Genomic DNA, 21167 nt, shown 5'->3' with positions numbered 1-21167 from the left:
GACTACAACCTCAGATTTGTTCATCAAGTCAATACTCTCATTCAAAGGTCGTACGGTACTCTGAAACATCTGTATTCAAACAGACACTATCTTAGCAGGTCTCTCAAAATTACCCTTTCAGACGTACTGATTTTATCTATGTTTAATTATTGCCATGTCGTCTATGGCCCTTGTATCGATTCCATAACTTCTGCAAGAATTCAGAAAGTACAGAACGCTTGCATTAGACTAATATTCAGCTTAAATTACAGAGATCATATGACCCCTTCCATCAATCAACTTAATTGGTTAAAAATGCAAAACAGAAGAGCATTGCATTTAACTTGTTTCATTCACAAACTGATAAAAACACAACCACCCACTTATTTGATAAATAAACTCCTTCCCAGACATCAGATACACTCAATAAACCTTAGATTTAACAATAATTTTGACATTCCGAATCATAACAGCACTATCTATGAACGATCCTTCACGTATCATGCTGTAACAATGTATAATTCATTCAGTGAATCTTTGAAAAATTCATCATTACCGCTATTCAAAAGTTAACTTAAAACTGAATTGCTCAGCCAACATTGATCCAAACATAAACATTTGAATTTAATCTTACTATTGTCCTGAAGTTGCCATTTATTTTTTGTAATGTTTCTTTTTTTTTCAATCGTGGTTGAGTGGAAGAATAGCGCTTTGCTATACTCCGCCACGTAAAATAAAGACCATTTATTATTATTATTACATATTTGTTCAAATTAGAAAATTAAGTTATTGGTAAAAGATTGTTATGCTGATTCAACGACAAAATATCCATATACTTTAATCAGTCATCTCATGATTTTGTCAAATCATGTGTCTCTTCATTATATTTATTTTCAATTGATTATAATTCATATTGTTCCTTCCTTTTATTCAAATTTTTTCAATTGACCATTCACTGCTAACTCAAAACTTCAAAAATTATATAATAGTTTACAATCAAGATCTAGTCAAATAAGTTCTTTTTTTTTACAACTGAAATGAAACTGTCAGTTTTCCCCCGTTAGCCTCATCGTCATTCTATTTAGGAAATGAATAATCATTAACTCGTGAAAAAAATCAATGAAATATCCAAATAAATGCTGCTACTTCATACTGACTTCTTGGGTAACTTTCTGATAAATCCTCATATAAAAAATAAATTTGAACAATGATAAACAGTCATATCTAAGAATGTACGTGTCATTTGACACGATCGGAACTATTTCGGAAGTCTTTCAGTGAAGTGGGCATTTGTTATAATTGTGGATACTGCAATAAGCAATTTATGAAATACTTGGTTTCAAGCACGTTTATGTTGTCCCACTATTTACGCGTGTATATCATCTGATATTGTGCAATTTCTGATATAAACATTATGTTATCAAATGGATGTAACTGCGGTGACACCAAATAAAAAACTATACAGGGAGGACAATACATTTTTTTTTTATTGGTTAATTTTAATTTTTCATCATGCACTACATTCCTTTAAAAACTCTGAGAGTGGTTCCTGTGTAAAAGTTGTGATTTTTGTTGGAAATATATTAATTTGGAAAAACCGTCTTCAGAAGTTCATTTTCCGAACGAAAGAGTTCGGGGTATTTTAAGTTGAGCATCGAAACGATGAAGAGCTATAGCTTGTCGCTTTTCTGATATATACTGCTCTCGGTGAAATGAAGTGGTGTAAGTTGGACGAACACTTCTTTAGATACCATCTATATAAAAGAGAGACAAGTCTCCAACTTCCCTTCTACATTCCATATCAAGGTTGCTTGTGGTATTTGGGTCCAAAATCATGAAACATATTGTAGTCCAATTGCTAGGAGAAGTGCATGAATTGTGAACTGTGACATTAGTTCGTCCGGTTCTGATACTTCCTTGGATAAATTTTTGGGGCAGAAACTTCTACATGGTTAGGTTAGGTTGAGTCCAAAGTGAGTGGGTCTATTCGACCCTCCACCGCAACCCGCAAGGATTTATTGTGACTCACACCTATTTACACTCGACCAAATAAACCCAGCTTCTTAACTAAGCCGATTAGTTTGTATAGTGAGTGGTCTTTCAGGTCAGATGGTAAGAGTACGGCTCTGCCGAAATCTAAAAACCTGATTCGGTCCCCAGCGGGTCAGGCACAAAGTATGTGCTCTGCTGTTTCATCATTTTCCAAACAGAGGCGACACACACTGTCTTACGACAGTTTGAGTCTCTGCATATAATGATTCAGCCAACAATGACCTGTAAGAAGACCTGTAGACATGGTTAGTTCATCCCTTTTGTAGTCCAACAACTGTTTGGTATCAAGCTTCGAAGGGTGAGTTTGGAGTGAGCCAATCCTGGAAGATTCGGCCAGAAGTCCATAAATCTTCTTGCCATACAGGTATTCAATCTTTGTTTGGCAGAGCCTAAAGCGATGCCAATGACAGACTTTGGTCTGATGAAGCTACTTGCGGCACTCACTTTTGCAAGGGAGTCAGCAGCCTCATTGCCTTCTAGGCTAGTATGGCCAGGAATCCAGACCAGATACAATCTGTTGAGTCTTCCTATCGAGGAGATAGTCTAATCAACAAGTTCAAAAACATGAAAAATAGAGATAAAGGTCCTAAAAATATGAGCGATAGCTGATTCGATTTGGAATCACCTCTAGATAAATGTTTTTGAAGGATTTTGGTGCAGGTGAAAAATTGCAATTGTTATTAACAAAATAAGATTTAAAAAAAATGGTTTTTAGTTTTTCGTTAATAACTCAAAAAATATTAATATTTGAGCAATTTTGAAATAAGCTCCCCAAAGAGGAGGAAATTTCCAATAAAAAAGTCCCAACTCCCGAAACCCTATCTCCATTATTTATAATTTTAATTTGACTTTGAAAATAGGGTTCCGCGCGGCTGTTACGGCATGCGCGCGCTGCCGCTAAAGAGAGTTTATCAAAAGAAATAATTTTTTTATAACATAAAATGTCATTTTAAAAATTTGAAAAAAATCCAGTATCTTCTCAACATTTGAATGAATCGAGTCCCGTAGAAAAAAAGTTGTATCACCATTTTTCAAAAAGTTATTCAATTGTTAACTAACAAATTTTTTCCCAATCACCGTTGGCATAAATAATGGAATAAAAGGTATAAATAATACTCCATACGATCTTGCGATAAAAGTTCATAAAAATTTATTGATTTGTTAATTATGATTTTTTATAACTATTGCAAAATGAAATATCTAAAAATTACTGATAATTTTTTTTTCCAATTGATATTTAGCTATGTCTGTTTTCACATTGAACAATGACAGTTATTAACATAGTATATGAATTTTTCACGTAATTTGTTTATTAAATTGTTTTAAACAAATAAAGAAATTCAATATTTTTAAAAAATTTTTTTTGGCTATTTTGTTTTTGATTAAAAAAATTTTTTTTCTCCTAATTTTAATTTTTAATTGTTTAAATCGATTTTTTTATTTTTCGATTGTTCAAATAATCAGTCAAGAAATAATTTTGCTTTTAAAAATCATAATTTACACTTTCGAATGGTTTGGCAAAAAAAAATTTAATTAATTATTCAATTGTTTATTAGTGTAACAATTTGTTATAAACAAATATTGACCAACGTTATATTTTTTTCTGAAGCAGAAAAAAATATAAAAACAGCTATATAATATATAAAAAAATGCCATAATTTTTTTTTATTTATTATGATACTTTCTAATATTATACGATACGATAAAAAAATCTTATGGCAATTTTTCATATATAGCTGTTTTTATAATTCTTTTGTGCTTCAGAAAAAATATAATGGTCAATATTTGTTTATAACAAATTGTTAAACTAATAAACAATCAAATAATACATAAAAAATTTTTTTCCTGCCAAACTATTTAGAAGTTTACATTATAATTTTTAAAAGCAAAATTATTTCTTAACTAATTATTTAAACAATCGAAATATAAAAAAATCGATTTTAAACAATTGAAAATTAAGGATTTTTTTAATCATAATTATCTCTAGACAACAGAACAGCAAAAAATTTTTTTTCAAAAATATTGAATTTCTCTATTTGTTTAAAACAATTTAATAAACAAATTACGTAAAAAATTCATATCCTATGTCAATAACTGCCATTGTTTAATGTGAAAACAGACATAGCTGAATATCAATTGAAAAAAATTTTTATCAACAATTTTTAGATATTTCATTTTGCAATAGTTATAAAAAATCATAATTAACAAATTAATAAATTTTTATGAACTTTTATCGCAAGATCGTATGAAGTATATATATCAAAAGGGCTCCACGAAGTTTAAAATTTATAGGCCAATTATTTATACCTTTTATCCCATTATTTTTGCCAACGGAGATTGGGAAAAAATTTGTTAGTTAACAATTGAATTATTTTTTGAAAAATCGAGTCCCGTAGAAAAAACTTTTTTTTCTACAGGACTCGATTCATTCAAGTGTTAAGAAGATACTGTGAATGATTTCAGTAGGGATTTTATTTATTTCCGTTTCAAAATATTGTTAATATCAGATACATGTAAACGAAAAAAATGTGAAATAAAGTTTTGTTATTATATTATTATTATTTATTTTAGAATTATTTTAATATTAAACAATGATTCCCCAAATAAGTATATGAAAGACAGATATTCTATAATTAATTTGTCATTGTTCAACGTTACTTTATAATTTTTATTAACAAATTCTGTCCTGGGTTTGAAACTATATAAAATTTCCAGAAGAAACGTGCAATTGTGATATCCGCCCGAGTGCATCCAGGTGAAACTCCTTCATCCTGGACGATGAAAGGCATTCTCGATTTCCTAACCAGCGACTGTGGACCTGCCAAAGAATTACGGGACAACTTCATTTTCAAACTAGTGCCAATGTTGAATCCGGATGGCGTTATTGTGGGCAACAACCGTTGCTCTTTGTCCGCCAAAGATTTGAACAGACAATACAGGACAGTGATTAGAGATGCCTACCCTTCCATATGGTATACCAAGCTAATGGTTAGAAGGTTTGGCATAGTTATTTTATGTCAAAAGTGATAGTAGTATTTAACATACACGGTTTCAATGAAAACATTTTTCCGATAACAAAACGAAAGTACTGTCTCTAACAGAGTTAACACTAACAGAGTTAACATCATCAGGAGATAGCTTAATCGGAATGAAATTGTAGTTGTACCTTGATACTAAACTAATTAACAAAACGCGGAGACAGTGCTTCAGTTCTGGTGTGGAAAACTTGTTTTCCTCAGATTCACTTCACGTCAGAGTTTCTATCAAGTACAAAGTGTTGTAGAGTACAGACAAACAACACAGATATTTGAAATTTGAAATGTCACTCTGAATCATTTAATGAATTCTCTATTTCTTTCATGAAATGAAAAAAAATATATGTTATGGAATTGATTAATACCTGGTGAAAATCCATAACATATTCAATTAAAAGTTTATTGTGAGATTTTTACTGAACAGTTTACAAAACCATAACACGTGTTTCACTACACAATAGCTTCCTCAGGCGTGTTCATACATATTAAATTCTACCTAATTGGTGCTTTTTTTGAAATTACAATTTGAATCATATGACCTTCTATCTACTTAATGACTAATAAATAATAAATATCAGCTGAGTTCTCCACTAACCACCAATTACATTTTTCGTTCCAAATATTTCCAAGCAATTCAAAAGATTGATATGCAAACCTTTCTCTCCCAAGTGTGACACGTCATAGTCGTGATTGTCTTTGCTGAAAAATGGTTTGCCAATAAGGAATCGGTCTTTTCATTCAAAAAACTACTGATATGTTTTTTGGTGCTCCTTAATCCAACCACCGAAGGACCTCTTTGTGGTTCCTATGTGTTCTCTACCACACGAACATAGTATGCGATATACCTCCACAGCTGAGAGAGGGCCCCTGCTAACTTTGACCTATCGCAGAGAATCCTCTATATTTCTTGTTAGTTGGAAGATTGTTTTAATGTTGTGTTTTCCCAGAATCTTCGTATTCGTTCATATTCGCTCCAGGAATGAAGAGTAGGTAGGCTCTTCCAATCGTTGATTGGTCTTCTGAGTAAACTTTCAAAATATTCGCCAACAATCCCTTATCTTCTTTGTTAGTTGGAAAACTGTTTTAATATTGTGTTTACCCTAAATCTTCTTATTCGGTCCAATTCGCTTCAGGAATGAAAAGTAGGTAGGCTCCTCCAATCGTTGATTGGTCTTCTGAGTAAAGATTTAAAATAATTGCAGATAATCCCTTATCTTCCTTGTTGGTTGGAAAACGGTTTCAATGTTGTGTTTACCCAGAATCTTCCTAATTGGTCCTATTCGCTCCAGGAATGAAGAGTAGGTAGGCTCTTCCAATCATTGATTGGTCTTCTGAGTAAACTTCCAAAATATTCGCAGATAATCCCTCATCTTCCTCATTACTGGAGTTTTTCCCAACACCAAACCGTTATTTTAACACCTCGGTACGTGATCGATCACCAAGTGATCTCTTGGTGATCGAAACATATGCCGAGTTGTTAAAATAACGGTTTAGTGTTGAGAAAAAAACTCCAGTAATATTCATTACTTCACCAAAGGTTCCAAACAGTGCATCACAAGTACCAAGTTTTGATGTTGTTGTGATTACCCAGAATCTTCCTATTTGGTCTTTTACTCCAGGAATGAAGGGTAGGTAGGCTCGTTGATTGTTCATCTGAGTTTTGGCGTTCGAAAGCTCTTGGTCTCAAGCCCTTATGAATTTCAGAGATCGCATATACTTTCGATAGAAAGGTCTATTTGAAGTGACTCAATTCTTGATCCAGGTATTCTGGTTCGCAGATCCTGTGGGATCTTTCTGCAAGTGTCTACTGACTCCTTGTTTTTGACGGGGGTGACAATTAAAAAGAGGTATTTTCAATAAAAGCACCTCTGAAGCAGCTAGATATTTCAGGAAGAAATTCCGCATCACAGGGAAAAATCTGATACAATATGAAAAAGGACATGGAGCCTGTTAGGGGATAGTTTTCTGAAACTAGCATGATGTCAATGATGTTCTCATGAGGGCATTCCAACGTCACTCCAAGCTGACTTTACTTCATTTCTGCAATTTCTCTCATACAAAAATATCGAGTGTTCACTCAGTTCTGGAGTACCCTGTACAAGAAATGATATGTGGTAGTATGCATAGTGTAACTGCGATGGTTTCAAATTTGACCTCAGAAGGGCATTATGAAGTCTTTCAATACCGCTTCTGATTAATTTTTCTAGCCTTTCAAAAAAACAGAGATATTGCTTGTTAACTTAATTCTGGGAGACTGTTTGTGTTGTCATGTGTTCTAGATTATAACAAGGCTTTTACCACTCTCGATCACGATATGTTGTTTTATTTAACTGTGGAGATATATTGTTTGACAAACTGGTCTTCTTGGTTCTTCTCGGTTAGCATAGTGTCACTCTGAGGAAATAATCTGAGGAATCCTACTAAAAGAGTTGTTGTGGATTGAGTTATATCGGATATATTACCGGTATCAAAGGGGGTGCTACCAGGATCTATCTTTGGGCTCCTGATTTTCAGCATGTATATCTGTGAGATTCATCTGTTTGTGAAAAAAAGCACTATGAATCACTATGCAATTATTTTTCTACCGGTAATTCTACATCTACTCAGCCATATATAAATAATGATCTTTAATGCATCTTTGACATTTCTACAGCCATATTCTCAAGCTCACTTCTAAGAATTCTGCAATAATGATATTTGAACTTGAATTTGTAACCGAGGTGAAAAATTTAGGGTTGTGGTTTGATCCTGAACTTCGATTCACTGCACATGTCAGCTATTTGAATCAAACTGCAGACCGTGGTCTGCAGGTCGCCTCTAAGGACAGGTAGCCGGATCTTATTGATGTTCATTGCCCTTTATTTTCAATTGAAATTATCCTCATATTTTTGAATTTATATTGCCTTGATATATAATCATACAGTAATTTTGAGTTTAATCGATTATATTATATCTTCGAATGAAATAATATGAGTAATGTGAGTCAGAGCATTATAATTTTGCACTTGTGAAAAAATTCTTTCACTATGGTTATTTCTAATATCTATATTTCTATAGGAATATTAATTTCCTTATTGAACTTTTATTTGAATGTAGTGAATATTGAAGGTCTAAAAATTGTTAGCTGATTTAAAATTGAGAAATGAAATATTGAAAAAAAAACACAAAGGCCAAAATAATGAAACCAGTATCCAAAGACAAAGCATTTCTGATGCAACATCAGGCAGCACTATTTTGACCCGTCATAGTGGTGCTAGTCTGAACCACGAATGCTTGCTACACTCAACTGTTCTCAAAGAACAAGCCCGAGTAAGTGAAAACAATGATATTTTCCTCTATGCTATCTGTATTCAAAATCCGAATATCAGAGATAAACGAGGCTCCCTAAGACGGTCCGTTGTAACGGTAACGATGTAATCGTTTCACTCACTAAGGAGTGTTCTCCACATTAAGAACAGTTGAGACTAATAAAGCATTCCTGGTTTATTCTAGAATCACTGATGATATATAGGCGGGGTCGAAACAGTGCTGTCTGATATTAAATCACGAATGTTTTGTTTTTTATCTGTGGTTCCATCTAGTTACAGACGTATCTAGTTCGTCTTTACTACGACCAAAATGTTCAGATAAGTTATGAAAAGAAAATGAGATCATAACCTGGCAGGAACGAATGCAATTTGAGAAAAAAATATGTTTGAATTATGATGATTAGTGAAATATCTCACGTATTAGGCAGACATTTTTCTCTATGAAAAACTCAGTGCTCTAGAAATATAGACAAATTTTATTTCAAATATTTTCAGACTATTAGAGGAATGTGGAGTAGCCCTTTATTGTGATCTCCATGCACACTCCAGAAAACACAATATCTTCATCTATGGTTGTGAAAACAGGAGAGGAGCTGAAAGAAGGCTTCAGGAACAAGTGTTTCCTTTAATGCTACACAAAAATACTGCAGATAAGGTAATTATACAATGTATGCATGCATGTATATGAGCATGTTACCGTGTTAGGAATCAAACGTTGAAAGGTAAGACCTCGTTAGTCGTTAGCTCGCACAAGTTTCTCAACTTCTGAGAGTTTTCGTTCGTATGGGGGCGACAGCTGATTAACGGAAAAACAGATTTTGAACAGAACAGATGTATATCAGCATTCAACTTCTAAAACGAAACTCTCTGAATACTTGTCATTAATGAATGCAACGCATTTTCTTCAGTATCCAGTAACATCCACATTTACAGGGTGTGGTTGAACATACGCTGTCTGTTCAAAAAATAAAGCGAGTTTTCAGTTCAAATTATCATACCCATTGAAAAATTACATTTATGTGAAGGCATGACATTTGTTAAACCAAAAAATGCCATTCATGTTATATTCGGTAGGTCTGAGAATAGGTTGTAATCCACTTTCCATATTATTATTATTATTATTAAAAGATAAGGGTGCTTCACCCCAAACATTTGTTTTTTAATTGAATAGAACTGGCCGATACTTGATGAAAATCCATATTAAAACTAATTGATACAGTTTATTGTATGATTTTCACAAAAATCACGGCACGTGTTTCGTTATACAATAGCATTCTCAAGCGCTTGAATAGCGAAATACGTGTAAAACCCTTTATAGTGAAAATCATAAATAAACTGTATTCATCAGTTTTTTTATTTGTTTTCTATTTTTTTTTTGTTTTTTTTACGATGTGGCATTGAAAATACATATAACACTCAATTCTCATTCTTCTACCACCAACCTCTATTTTAAAAAAATCATTTTAGTAATTAAATGATTTTTAACCCTGATCATAGATAAGTTATTTCCGCCAGGGGTCTACCGGTATTACTTCTCACTCAGTAAACAGCACGGAATAGGAATGAGAACGAAGTCGGTCTCCTGTCTCTCTGACATAATAAGCCTCCTTTCACTACCTACACAATTTCCGGCCACTATTATTTTTTATACACCGAGCGTATATACAGTTTGCGATGCCACCGAAGCTGTGTATTATTCAACAGAGTTTTTGAACTTATTAGATTTGCCAGGTATGCCACCGCTTAATTTACAACTGATGGTTGTTGCACGGCTGTGCAACAGAACGCGATTACTCATTGAAATAATCAATGAAAACCTTGTCGAAGCCAGCTTTTTGAATAGCAAGCTACGAGGTGAAAATATATCAATATCACGAATCTCTATTATACCTACAGATGTGCCAATTGAGTCCCCAATTATACGTGGTATGCTCTTGAGTGGGAAACCATCCCTTTTGTTTGTGTAAATTGAACATGGACTAACGAAAAATACTGTACACACTATAGTATTAATACTATTAATACTGACACACACAATGAGATAGTTAATATTTTCTACCCTAGAAATAATTTATGTGACAAAACAACGTTTGTCGGGTCAGCTAGTACGAGTATTACATATCATTTTTGATTTTCAGTTCTCTTTTGAGAGTTGCAAATTCAGGATCCAGAAAGCGAAGGAAGGAACAGGCAGGGTTGTGATGTGGATGATGGGTATAGCCAATAGCTATACCATGGAAGCTTCCTTCGCCGGTTCCACTCTTGGTAACAGAGCCGATACCCATTTTTCTACTCAAGACTACGAACAGATGGGTCGATCTTTCTGTCAAACTCTCTTAGACTTTTATGATGATGATCCCAAAAAGGTATGGTGGTGTAGAGGACGCATGTTTGTATGCAGATATAAATCAATATTTGTATGTTTATTTGCTGTTTTTGTTATGATTTCAATCCATTTTCTGTATTTGATGCAATAAAATCTTTTATTCAAATCGGGTTTTATTTTTAGGAGAAACTGAGAATGAAAATTGTCGAGAGGCTGGTAAAAGAGGGGTCAAACGCAGATGAACCCATGAATATTCGTCTCAGTGACTATTCAAGGTACGTTAGTTTATTACAAAATATAAGTGAAAAATCGTCTTGTGAATATTTTTCCCAAGTTACCAAGAAATAGATGTTGAATAGAAAATATGAATGTATTCCGTTCGTTTCTGTTTATGGTTTCCTTTTAAAGATTATATTATAACAAAACCCACCGTTCCACAATGTGCTTAGAAAGTTTCTCTAAATTTCCTTTCTCATTCATATGTATCGTTGCTAGTTGGGTATGTCAACAATTCAAAGGTTTTTCTGAACATATCCCTCTCGAGTGAAACATAAACTTGGATACGAATAACATTTGGGTGTCATGAAGTTTAAACCAAATCATCTAAAGAACAATTCGTTCAGGCCAGTCTTCCCTTACCTACACAGTAGGTATAATCCAACGTCCTTCGTGATATTAGCCAGGGGGTTAATTGTTTTCTGATAGGTGTCGGTCCACTGTGCCTACTGTGTAGGTAAAGAAAGACTGGCCTGAACGAATTGTCCCCCCATGCCCTCTTCCGGGTTGAGTGCCTTGGAGTAAAAACTTCGCCCCACAAAATACATTCTGTGAGGAACACTTAATACACCATTTTTACCTACTCCCGCTCCTCCTGGAACGGTCCCCTATCCTACTGATGGGCAGTTCAGCAAGATTGACATCTGACCGTCTTTTGGTCGAAAGTCAGCCTCTAGGTGCTTTTAGTTTCTGATCTGTTAAATTGATTTATTATGACTTTCTTAACTTAATCATTGCATGGGGTCCTCAAAAACTAACCGGAGACGAGTGTCTTTTCAATCGCGAACGAGTTTTGGTTCTCAGTGAGTCTGGAAAAGAAGTTATTTGAACTGGATGAGAAATTTTCATACTTACCGGAGCCACCTGACAGCGACTCTCGGGGATGGTCTTTGGTTCTGCTTCGTTGGCCTCCTGTGTTTGTCCCTCTCTAGGAATCTGGGATCATCCCTGTTTAGTGCGTTATGTGAGTCTCTTAGCGCTGGGTTGTCGTGCCCTCGAATTCTGTCTAACGTATTCTCTGCGTGTTTCCTCATGTATGCGTCCACGTAGTGTATGTTCATGTCTAAATCCCGAAATATGTACCTATTCGGCAGTGCATGCAGTGCAGGCAGGCAATGCAGGCATACAGGATTATCGGTAGTATTACGGTCTTTATCATCAGCAGCTTCACTTTCAGTCCCATCTTGCTTCTTCGACCTTTTATGGGTAATAGGTTTCGGCGGGCAGATCTCGTCATTCCTGAACGTCAACCTGACCTGAACGTTGATCTTTTGTCTAGGTTGACCCCCAAGTATCTAGCTTCGTTGGTCCACGGAATCTCTTGTCCGTTGACGGAATCTCTTGTCCGTTGAAGATGACGTTTCCTTCCGGATGTACCATCCTCCGGGTGAACAGTATTGCCTGACTCTTGTCAGGGTTTATACTGATCTTCCACAGGTTGGCCCATTCCTCTAATCTATCTGCATGTTGCTGCAAGTATCTCGTGACGTGCGCTTGGCTTGTTGATCTCGCCAGCAGAACTGTGTCGTCCGCATAGAACGCCAACTTGTTAAAGTTGTTCTCCGGCTTGAGCACGTCTGCTGTGTATACCGAGAAGAGGTGTGGCGAAAGGATTGCACCTTGTGGGACCCCTGCCTCCAGTAATCGCATCGTTGACAGTTCTTGTCCTACTCTGCAGCGGCATCGCCTGTCAGCTAGAAAATACTCAATTAATGTTACCACTGGTTTCGTGTAGTTGAAGTTGATCATTTTGACCAGAAGTTCATCATGTCACACTCTGTCAAACGCCTTGGAGACGTCTAAGAAAATCGCCCCGGTGTTTTATCCTTTGCCGAGGTTGAAGCCTTACGTGGCGAAGTCTACTACCCTCATGACTTGCAACTCCATCGAGTGCTCTGATCTGAAACCGAATTGTCCCTTTGGATGATTTGATTCATAGGCAGTCTTCAAATATGCCCACTTACTATAGGTGAAATTTATTTTCTTATACGAGGATATGCGGTTGGTTAGTACCTCGTCTACAGGCAGAGGGAGCGATGACAGATATGTTGCTTGTTATTCGCTTCAGCTTTGTTCGGTGTATGATACTCTGAAAGAATTTGATTTTCAATTATGTGAAATCATCGACTTGGTGTTGATGTTCGACAGTACTTTACACTGACGAGAGGCCAAATAGCCCGAAACCGGTCTGCAAGTGTGTCCGTTCCAATAATTGAACATCGATTCCGTTAGTTGTATCGCCAAAAGCATATGCAGGAATTTCTTTCGCGTAGAGTCCTGTACTAGTACATGTCGGATCCAACGCCCTTCTTGGTATTAGCCAGGGGAGTAGTTGTTTTCTGAAAGGTGTCAGTCCATGAACCTACTGTGTGGGTAAGGGAAGACTAGCCTGAACGAATTGTTCCTTTGGATGATTTCATTTATAGCCAGTCTTCAAGTATACCCACTCATTGATGTTGAAGTTTCGATTTTCTGTTTTATAAAGAACCACGTGTTTTTGGTTTCAGTTGGGAAAATTTAGACTTGTAAAATTCTCAGACAATGAATTTTTCACCACATCATGACAAAGCTAAATGAAAGGGAAGGGATTTTGCGGGATATGCGTTATTATTATCCAGAGTATAATTGATATGTAGTTTGAGAGTTATGCACATTGACGAAAATAGTTTTTAAAGAGTTACAGAAGATTAATCAAACGAATTCGATTATATTTTCTGAGCAAACTTTTTTGTTATATATCATTTTCGAAATACAGAATATTGAAATTCTAAAATTGATATAGATTTATCTCCAGAACTAGGTCAAATTTCTTTATATTATAAAATTATCTGTTTAAAAAAAAATCTGTTTAAAATCTGTTTTTCTGTTAGTCAGCTGTCGCCCCCATACAACTCTCAGAAGTTGAGAAACTTGTGCGAGCTAAGGACTAACGAGGTCTTACCTTTTAACGTGTGATTCCTAACACGTTAAGAGACGATTTTTTTCTTTAGGGTCGTTTGGTTAAAATGAACCTTTCTAATAATGATTTCCAAATTCATTAGAGATATTCGAGCAACAGTGAACAAGTAAAATAGGTACGATAATCATAAAGTTTATAGTACTCAGTTGTAATTCGTAATTTTCGAATGAAATTATGAAATTATTCATTCATTGAATAGCCCATGTATAGACATTGGCGGTAACATTGGTGTAAATCGCGATAGTCCGTAACACTGATGTTCAACCAAAGCAACTCAACTGTCAAACCGATTTTAATAAATGGAGTATCAGTCTATTCAGAAAAAGATCAAAATGAAAAGTTGTGACCTGAAGAAAACTAAAAAACTGAATAGTGAGACTTTGAAGTGTCATGGTGTCGCTTGTGACGTCATGTTCGAGTAAACTACATGTTAACACTAGAAGCCCTTCCATGAATATGTTGATAACTACTATTGAATGTGATTTGAAAAGTGTATCGGTGGTGTGCCGTCCTCCAGTGTTAGGTTAGGTCAGGTTCAAAGTGAGAAGGTCTATTCGACCCTCCACCGCAACCCGCAAGAGTTTATTGTGGCTCACACCTATTCACACTCGACCAAATGCAACCAGCTTCTTAACGAAGCCGATTAGTTTGTATGGTGAGTGGTCTTTCACGTCAGATGGTAATAGTACGGCTCTGCCGAACTCTAAAAACCTGATTCGATCTCCAGCGGGGCAGGCACAAACTATGTGCTCTGCTGTTTCATCATTTTCCAAGCAGAGGAGACACACACTTTTTTCCGACAGTCCGAGTCTCTGCATATGATGATTCGAATGAAAGTGACCTGTAAGAAGGCCTGTCAAACATCGTAGTTCAGCCCTACTGTAGTCCAACAACTGTTTGGTATCAAACTTCGAAGGGTGAATAAACGCTTTGGAATGAGCCAATCCTGGACGATTCTGGTCCACCGGTGTACTATTACATCAATAAAAACTCCAAACAAGTTATTTGTGTTCGTCCGGTTCAAAAACAATACCAAATAAGTAGTTTAAACTTGAAAGACGAGATTTAACGGGAATATTACCCAGAACTCGGTTTTATTTTTGTGAAAATCACTTCGACGTAAGTATTCACCTAAGTTTGTAAATTATAAACCAGTATTATTTTGGGTCGAGGATTGAACTGTTCTGAGGTTAGGTTTCATCTCTCGTTTTTTTCCCTCTTGATATATTACCTTTTAGTGTACATATATTTCCTTCGCATTTTAACTGTAGGCATGTAACTTATTACATTGTCACCATAAGTTACCCTGGAGGATCTAAATGACTGAATCAATGTGTAAGTGTGTGGTAAGTACGTTGTTTTAGAAATATCATTTCAGGAGCATAACCTCTAATATTAAACTACAAGTATCTTTCAAATGCTCTGGACTTATACAAAAGTCCGTGTTCGATGCAGAAACTCTCCCAGCATCAAGTCGATTCTAGACACAGTACTGCTGTTTGCCTTTGTAAATCCTGGTTCCATGACTCAGGTTATGTCACTTTCAATTTAACAAACACAGCAAAAGAAAACAGTCACAGTAAACAATATCAAGTCGTAAAGAAAATCAGCGTTGAGCATTACTATTGTATTACAGAAGATGTCATATTCGGTTGTTTACTCTAACGTGACGTAATTCGCTTTGATTGGCGTTGAATATATCGTGGCGGCTTGCCGTATTTTTGTGGTTTTATTTTATCAACATATTATCAATCTCGATCACAATCCTTGGGTTTCATAATCCATTAGGAGGGTTTCATTAAATAAAAATAATTTTGGTGAATTTTACTCACTGTCATCATGTCTATTGTATGTGCGAAGAAAACGATAACAGCATCTGACTTTTTTTTGAACTGATTAGTTCATTTCATTTATCCGTTGCTGAAGTACAGTCTTTCAAACTCTTTTCCTCAGATCAGTGAACGGTTATTAAGTTTCAAATACTTACACACCAAGTCAGTTGGATTGTTATCATTGAAAAGTATTTTCAAAGTTCATGACCATGATTTGAATCAAACTTTCTGTGTACAAACTAATTTTACAAAGCATGGTATGACTTCCAAACATTATACTTGTTACAGTGATGATGGAGATACATCCAGCAGCAGCAGCGATGAGGTGGGACGTGAAGAAGAAGAAGAATACGTTCAAATAACTGCCCCACCACCCTCACCGGCAACGGTTAAGAAGAAATCCAAGAAATCTTCTTCAGCAATAACGAAGGTGGCTTCGAAAAGTCCGACTGTTCCGAGAAAACCGTTGCCAGTAAATAACACAAATATTAATAAAAATTAAAAACGTATTTCTTTCGAGAATGCACAAATAGTGTAGAGTAGTGTGGTGTATTTGTGTTGATTCGTTCTGAGTTTAGATATAATTACACTACTGTTTTCTCTCATCTACGGCACAATCATGCATCTAGGAGTTCACGGTAAGAAGGATAGTGTAACATGCAGCTGAAGTTTGGATGGAAAACGAGCCTATCTGATTATTTATTGTATTTGTTATTGCACTTATGCGACCATCTGAATTCTGTTTCGGGTATGATTTCTATATCAGAATTAGTCCCCCTAGAAATAAAAATTGACGTGTTCTTTGAAATTTTAGATTACACGTCCGTTTCTGACTTACAGGGGGGGGTCAAGTGTCTTTCAAAAAGGTTTTGAGGTTTTAATTTTGATGAATTATATTCCATAATGAAATTCAAGACGAAGTTTCTGCATAATACCTAGATTATCAATGAAAACCAGTTCGTACATCCCTACACATTACGAATTTATTATTTTATTGACAATTTCTGTTGTAGATATGCAAAGCTACCTTGAAACTTTCTTTATCAGACAAAGACAGTTCCGACTCTAGCTCATCAGATAGTGAATCGGAAGTGGAAAAAGTTAAAGAGAAAGTTCGGATTTTGAGGAGACGAAGGAAGAAAAAGTTATCTAAGAAGAAAAAGGTACAGCATGGGAAATTCAACAAATTTAATTTTAAATTATACATTACTATGATATTAATTTTTGTATGTTGAAAGAGTTACTCTTTCGAAAAATATCTGCATAAAGTAATTTTTGTTTTCGAATTCAATTCATTTAATTTCTTTCATTTATTTTATTATTTTAAATTTACGTTTTCAGTTTGTTTTATTATTCTTCAGAAAAGGAGCGAAAGCTGGGACCAGTTTGATCAAATTCTTGTAATAGAAATTCAGGTAAACTGTTTCAAACTGTTTTTTATTGTATACATATTATACACATGTACTTCATTGCGAAGGCGCTGGATGGCCAAACATCATTTTATAATCAACTATTCAAATTGTCGATAATCTATAATCGACAATGGGGAATGTTCCTCAATTTGGGTTATTACAGCCAATGCAAGTTTAAACAAAATAAAGTTGAGTTTAATTCATGAGTTTTTCAAATTCACTTCGAAAAGTATTCAAATTGATGTTTCAAATATTGGGTTTTAATTTTTAAAAGAAGTTGTTTCTAATTCACATATTGGCAACAGCGCCTATATCAAGTTGAAATAATTTATACGTACCTAGATATTCTACTTTAAAAAAGGAAAATTATCTTTATAAATCAACAATTAAGGCAAAATATAAATTATAGTTCAATACCACCTCCACAAGCCACATAAAAAACAGTTGTTTTGTTATTTATTTATATAGAGGAAGATAGGTTAGGTGCACAAAATGTAATATGTCACAGAATGTCTCGGAACATAGGTAAACAGAACAGCACGTCTTGAAATATGTAGTCTTTGTTTGTCTCATACAGGTAACAGATTCATTGTCCTTTATTAGCTATAACCGATGTTGCCAAATGGTGAAATAGAAAGGAATCCCTTTAAATGTTGAATGCATTATTTCATTCCTCTTTTTAAAGTATTTTAATAATTTTTCAAAGAAGGTTGAAATGATAAGTTTAAAATGCGTTGTTTAAGAACTCTTTTATGAAAACTACTTGATTTTGGTCAGGAGGAACATTCCCCATTCAACAACATCTTTAACAAACATAAACTGTCGATTATGTTTATTCGACAGTTTAAGGTGAGGTTAGCCGCGTTCAGATTGATAATTAGAAAAGAACACATGCCACAAAAGATAAAATAATGTTCGCAGGTTGAATGTATTATTGAATACACACAATTAAAAACATTTGAATGTTCAACTTGTAGACAAAACACGAGAATAGTCACCGTGGTGCACTATAAAAATTGTGACAGGATGTCTAAGATAGAATTTGAAAAAAAATGTACTGACAAAATTGATGTCTAATCATGGAACACCTAAGTGAAACTGTGATGAGAGACAACTACCGGCCAGAACTATAACTAGAGTGAGGTAACATTGTCACCAACTGGTGGGAATCAGTAGAAATAAATTAACTAGATGAGTTGATTTCATTCTATTGATGTAAAGAAACACTAATTATATGAACTGGTATAATTGGTAATTGAGATTCTTCAACAGCCCTTTAATAAAGATAAAACCATATTTGAAAACATACATTTTTACGCATGTATACAAATTGAAATAAATATATTTGATGTAAAATATGAAAAGAAATTTTTTTATCTGCAATTTCGAAATGTCATAAAAAAGTTATAAATGTCAAATTTCAATTGGTCGTGACATTTGTATATAATTATATACTGTTACAATTCATTTTGGGAGGCGAAGGGGAGATGGGACGTCTTTTGTCAACTAGTTGGAAAATGAGAGAAAAAAAAAAATTGGGGATTGTGGCAAGCTAATGAGTGTACTCTCACAACACACATTCCAAGGTCTTGATAAGATTTATTATTATCATCACTGATTGTACAAAATTAGTAGAAACATGTGAAAATCTGAATAATTTCAGAAGGCAAAGAGCCACTTACAGTGTCAATGAGATGATGTAGCTCTGTTACCTATACTAATAAACTGGATAAACATTGATAAAACACATCTAGATGAATAATCTCTGACTGATTCTGTTTGACAAATCTAGATGTATTTTATCAATGTTTGTCCAGTTTATTATTATAACAGAGCAACATAACCTCATTGTCGTTGTAAGTAGTTTTTTCTTTGAAATTCTTCAGATTCTCACATGTTTTTACTGATTTCGTAGAATCATTGATGATGATAATACGTCTTATCGAAAGCTTGGCATCTGTGTTGCAAGAGAAAACTTTATTTGTGGTCCAAATTGGTTTGGTTATATTTCATATTGATTTTTCATCTATGAACCAACAACAACCATTATTATTATTATGTTCTGGCTAAAGTAGGTTAAAATATTTTCTCGAAAGCGATCTTTGGATGATAGGACGGACAGAACACCTCTGCGAATATGCACCATTCGTTTATGAACATTATTTTCACTTTTACTCGTCCATTCGAATATATAGGTCCAGTTTTTAACTACATTATTTCATCTCCATGAATTTCAAATCACTTGACATTTTCAGATATCGAGGTATACATGCGTGGATTTTTAACAATCCAAAACAACTAGCTATATCGGAACTTTACTTATTTTGAAAATGTCTTTCCAGCCTGTTCAAGACTACTCTGATAGCGAAGGACAAGTTAGCAGGACTCAAAGAAGCATTTCGGTTTTTGATTTGATCCCCACCGAATCTTTGGGATCCCACCTGTTTAATAGAAGATCAAAAACACCGCAACCAAAGTATGTATCGCTATTTTCGCCAACTATTCGCGTATAATTGTACTAATAATGTTTCATGGGGATGCGCAGAACATTATGATTTTATCAGGATCAATCATACTGATAGATTGTTACGTTTTCCCCGTTGGTCTGACAATAATTGACTAACTGTACATTTAAACTCAACTCTGTTTCACTACTACACTGACAATACTACACAAACACTTCAGACTAATAATCGAATGTCTATCGCCTTATTATATCACTTCGTACCGCACTTTCAACTAGACTTTCCCGATCTGCGTGTTTATATATCGTAATGGAAGTCTTACGAAGCGACGTGACACCTAGAACGAACGCGAAGTCGAGTTGAGCGTGACATTGGCCAAGTCAACCGATTGACGAACACCAGTGTTGGAGGATGTTATTTTTTTTCAGGGAGTAATTCGCAACAATACCATTATTTGAGAACATCCATGTTAATAATCATAAAATGTTCACGCTATGAATTTTATTCAAGACGCGTTTCACAACACTATATTTTCATCGTTTATGTAGATATATGTAACTATAGGTAGTAACATATAAAAGACATTATAGAATAGTTTGATGTACAAGTTCAACTGATAAAACTATCGTGTAATGACATGCGTCTTGAATAAAATTTGTAGTGGTGAAATTGTGCAGTTAATGTCATGGATAGAGTTACTAATTTTCATAAAGTAACGGGTGAGTGTATTCGTTACATATCTGAGTGTATCAAAACAGTACCTATATTATGTGACTAATGCATAGGCTGTCCAAACAATACAGGTGGCGCTACGAGTTTTAAATTCATGTGATTTTTCAACAAAAGAAATACACATTTCACAGCTCTCGGACTATAAGTTTGTGTGATAGAACATTTTGAACGAAGCAACTTTTGCTCAAGCCAAGGCTTGACTTGATGAACATTATTCAGAAAAACCAAATGTTTGCTGAGTACCGAGGACGATGCACTTACTGGAAACCCCAAAGAAGCTGTTACCGACGAAAACATCAAAAAGACCACAAAATAACTTTGGATGACCGCAAAGTGAAGTTGATCAATATTTGGATATGCGAAAGCTGTTTGAAGCTGTTTCACCATGCGTCGATATGTGGCAATGGATAAAACATGGCCCCATTATTTTATACCAGAATGAAAACGACTCCAAAGCGTTCAAAGACTCAACAGTCGACTGGCAAGGTTATGGTATCATTATTCTGGGATGCGCATGATATAATATTCATCAACTAATTTTGAAAGGGAAAAACCATCAACAGCGACTATTACATAGCGTGTCTTGTATGACCGCTATAATCATTATATCCCCCTCTAAGGCAAGTATAACAAATAATGAAATAAAATTTTATTACATTTTTTTTTCTATGTTAGCCCACGAACTTAGAATTTTCTACAATACAACAGCTTTTCGACTCTTCGGCAGACCCCTGATCGCTTCATAAGGAACATATAAATATAAGAAATACTATCCCAGAGTTTATTAAATA

General features: G+C 34.7%; 1 protein-coding gene across 7 annotated transcripts in view; it reads left to right on the top strand.

The window, feature by feature from the left end:
• Nna1 (Nna1 carboxypeptidase) overlaps window positions 1-21167 on the top strand; it is a 42246-nt gene that overhangs the window by 15175 nt on the left and 5904 nt on the right. For 6 of the 7 annotated variants that reach the window (XR_002721840.2, XR_012467479.1, XM_023157369.2 and 3 more), the window contains 8 exons: window positions 4747-5027; window positions 8870-9029; window positions 10513-10740; window positions 10884-10975; window positions 16056-16239; window positions 16781-16930; window positions 17129-17182; window positions 19522-19655. Coding sequence is in view for 5 of the 7 variants with exons in the window: in XM_023157369.2 (XP_023013137.2) it covers window positions 4747-5027; window positions 8870-9029; window positions 10513-10740; window positions 10884-10975; window positions 16056-16239; window positions 16781-16930; window positions 17129-17182; window positions 19522-19655 (1283 nt within the window). In the remaining 2 variants the exon portion in view is untranslated. The remainder of the gene's footprint in view (window positions 1-4746; window positions 5028-8869; window positions 9030-10512; window positions 10741-10883; window positions 10976-16055; window positions 16240-16780; window positions 16931-17128; window positions 17183-19521; window positions 19656-21167) is intronic. The other variant, XM_023157382.2, reaches the window with a different exon arrangement.

The sequence above is a fragment of the Leptinotarsa decemlineata genome, unplaced genomic scaffold (genome assembly GCF_025532065.1).
Source record: "Leptinotarsa decemlineata unplaced genomic scaffold, Ldec_3_MD MMD2_tig00026336_RagTag_RagTag, whole genome shotgun sequence".
Taxonomy (NCBI): domain Eukaryota; kingdom Metazoa; phylum Arthropoda; class Insecta; order Coleoptera; family Chrysomelidae; genus Leptinotarsa; species Leptinotarsa decemlineata.
The sequence above is the reverse complement of the archived record's forward strand: the minus strand, read 5'-3'. Positions and strand labels throughout refer to the sequence as shown.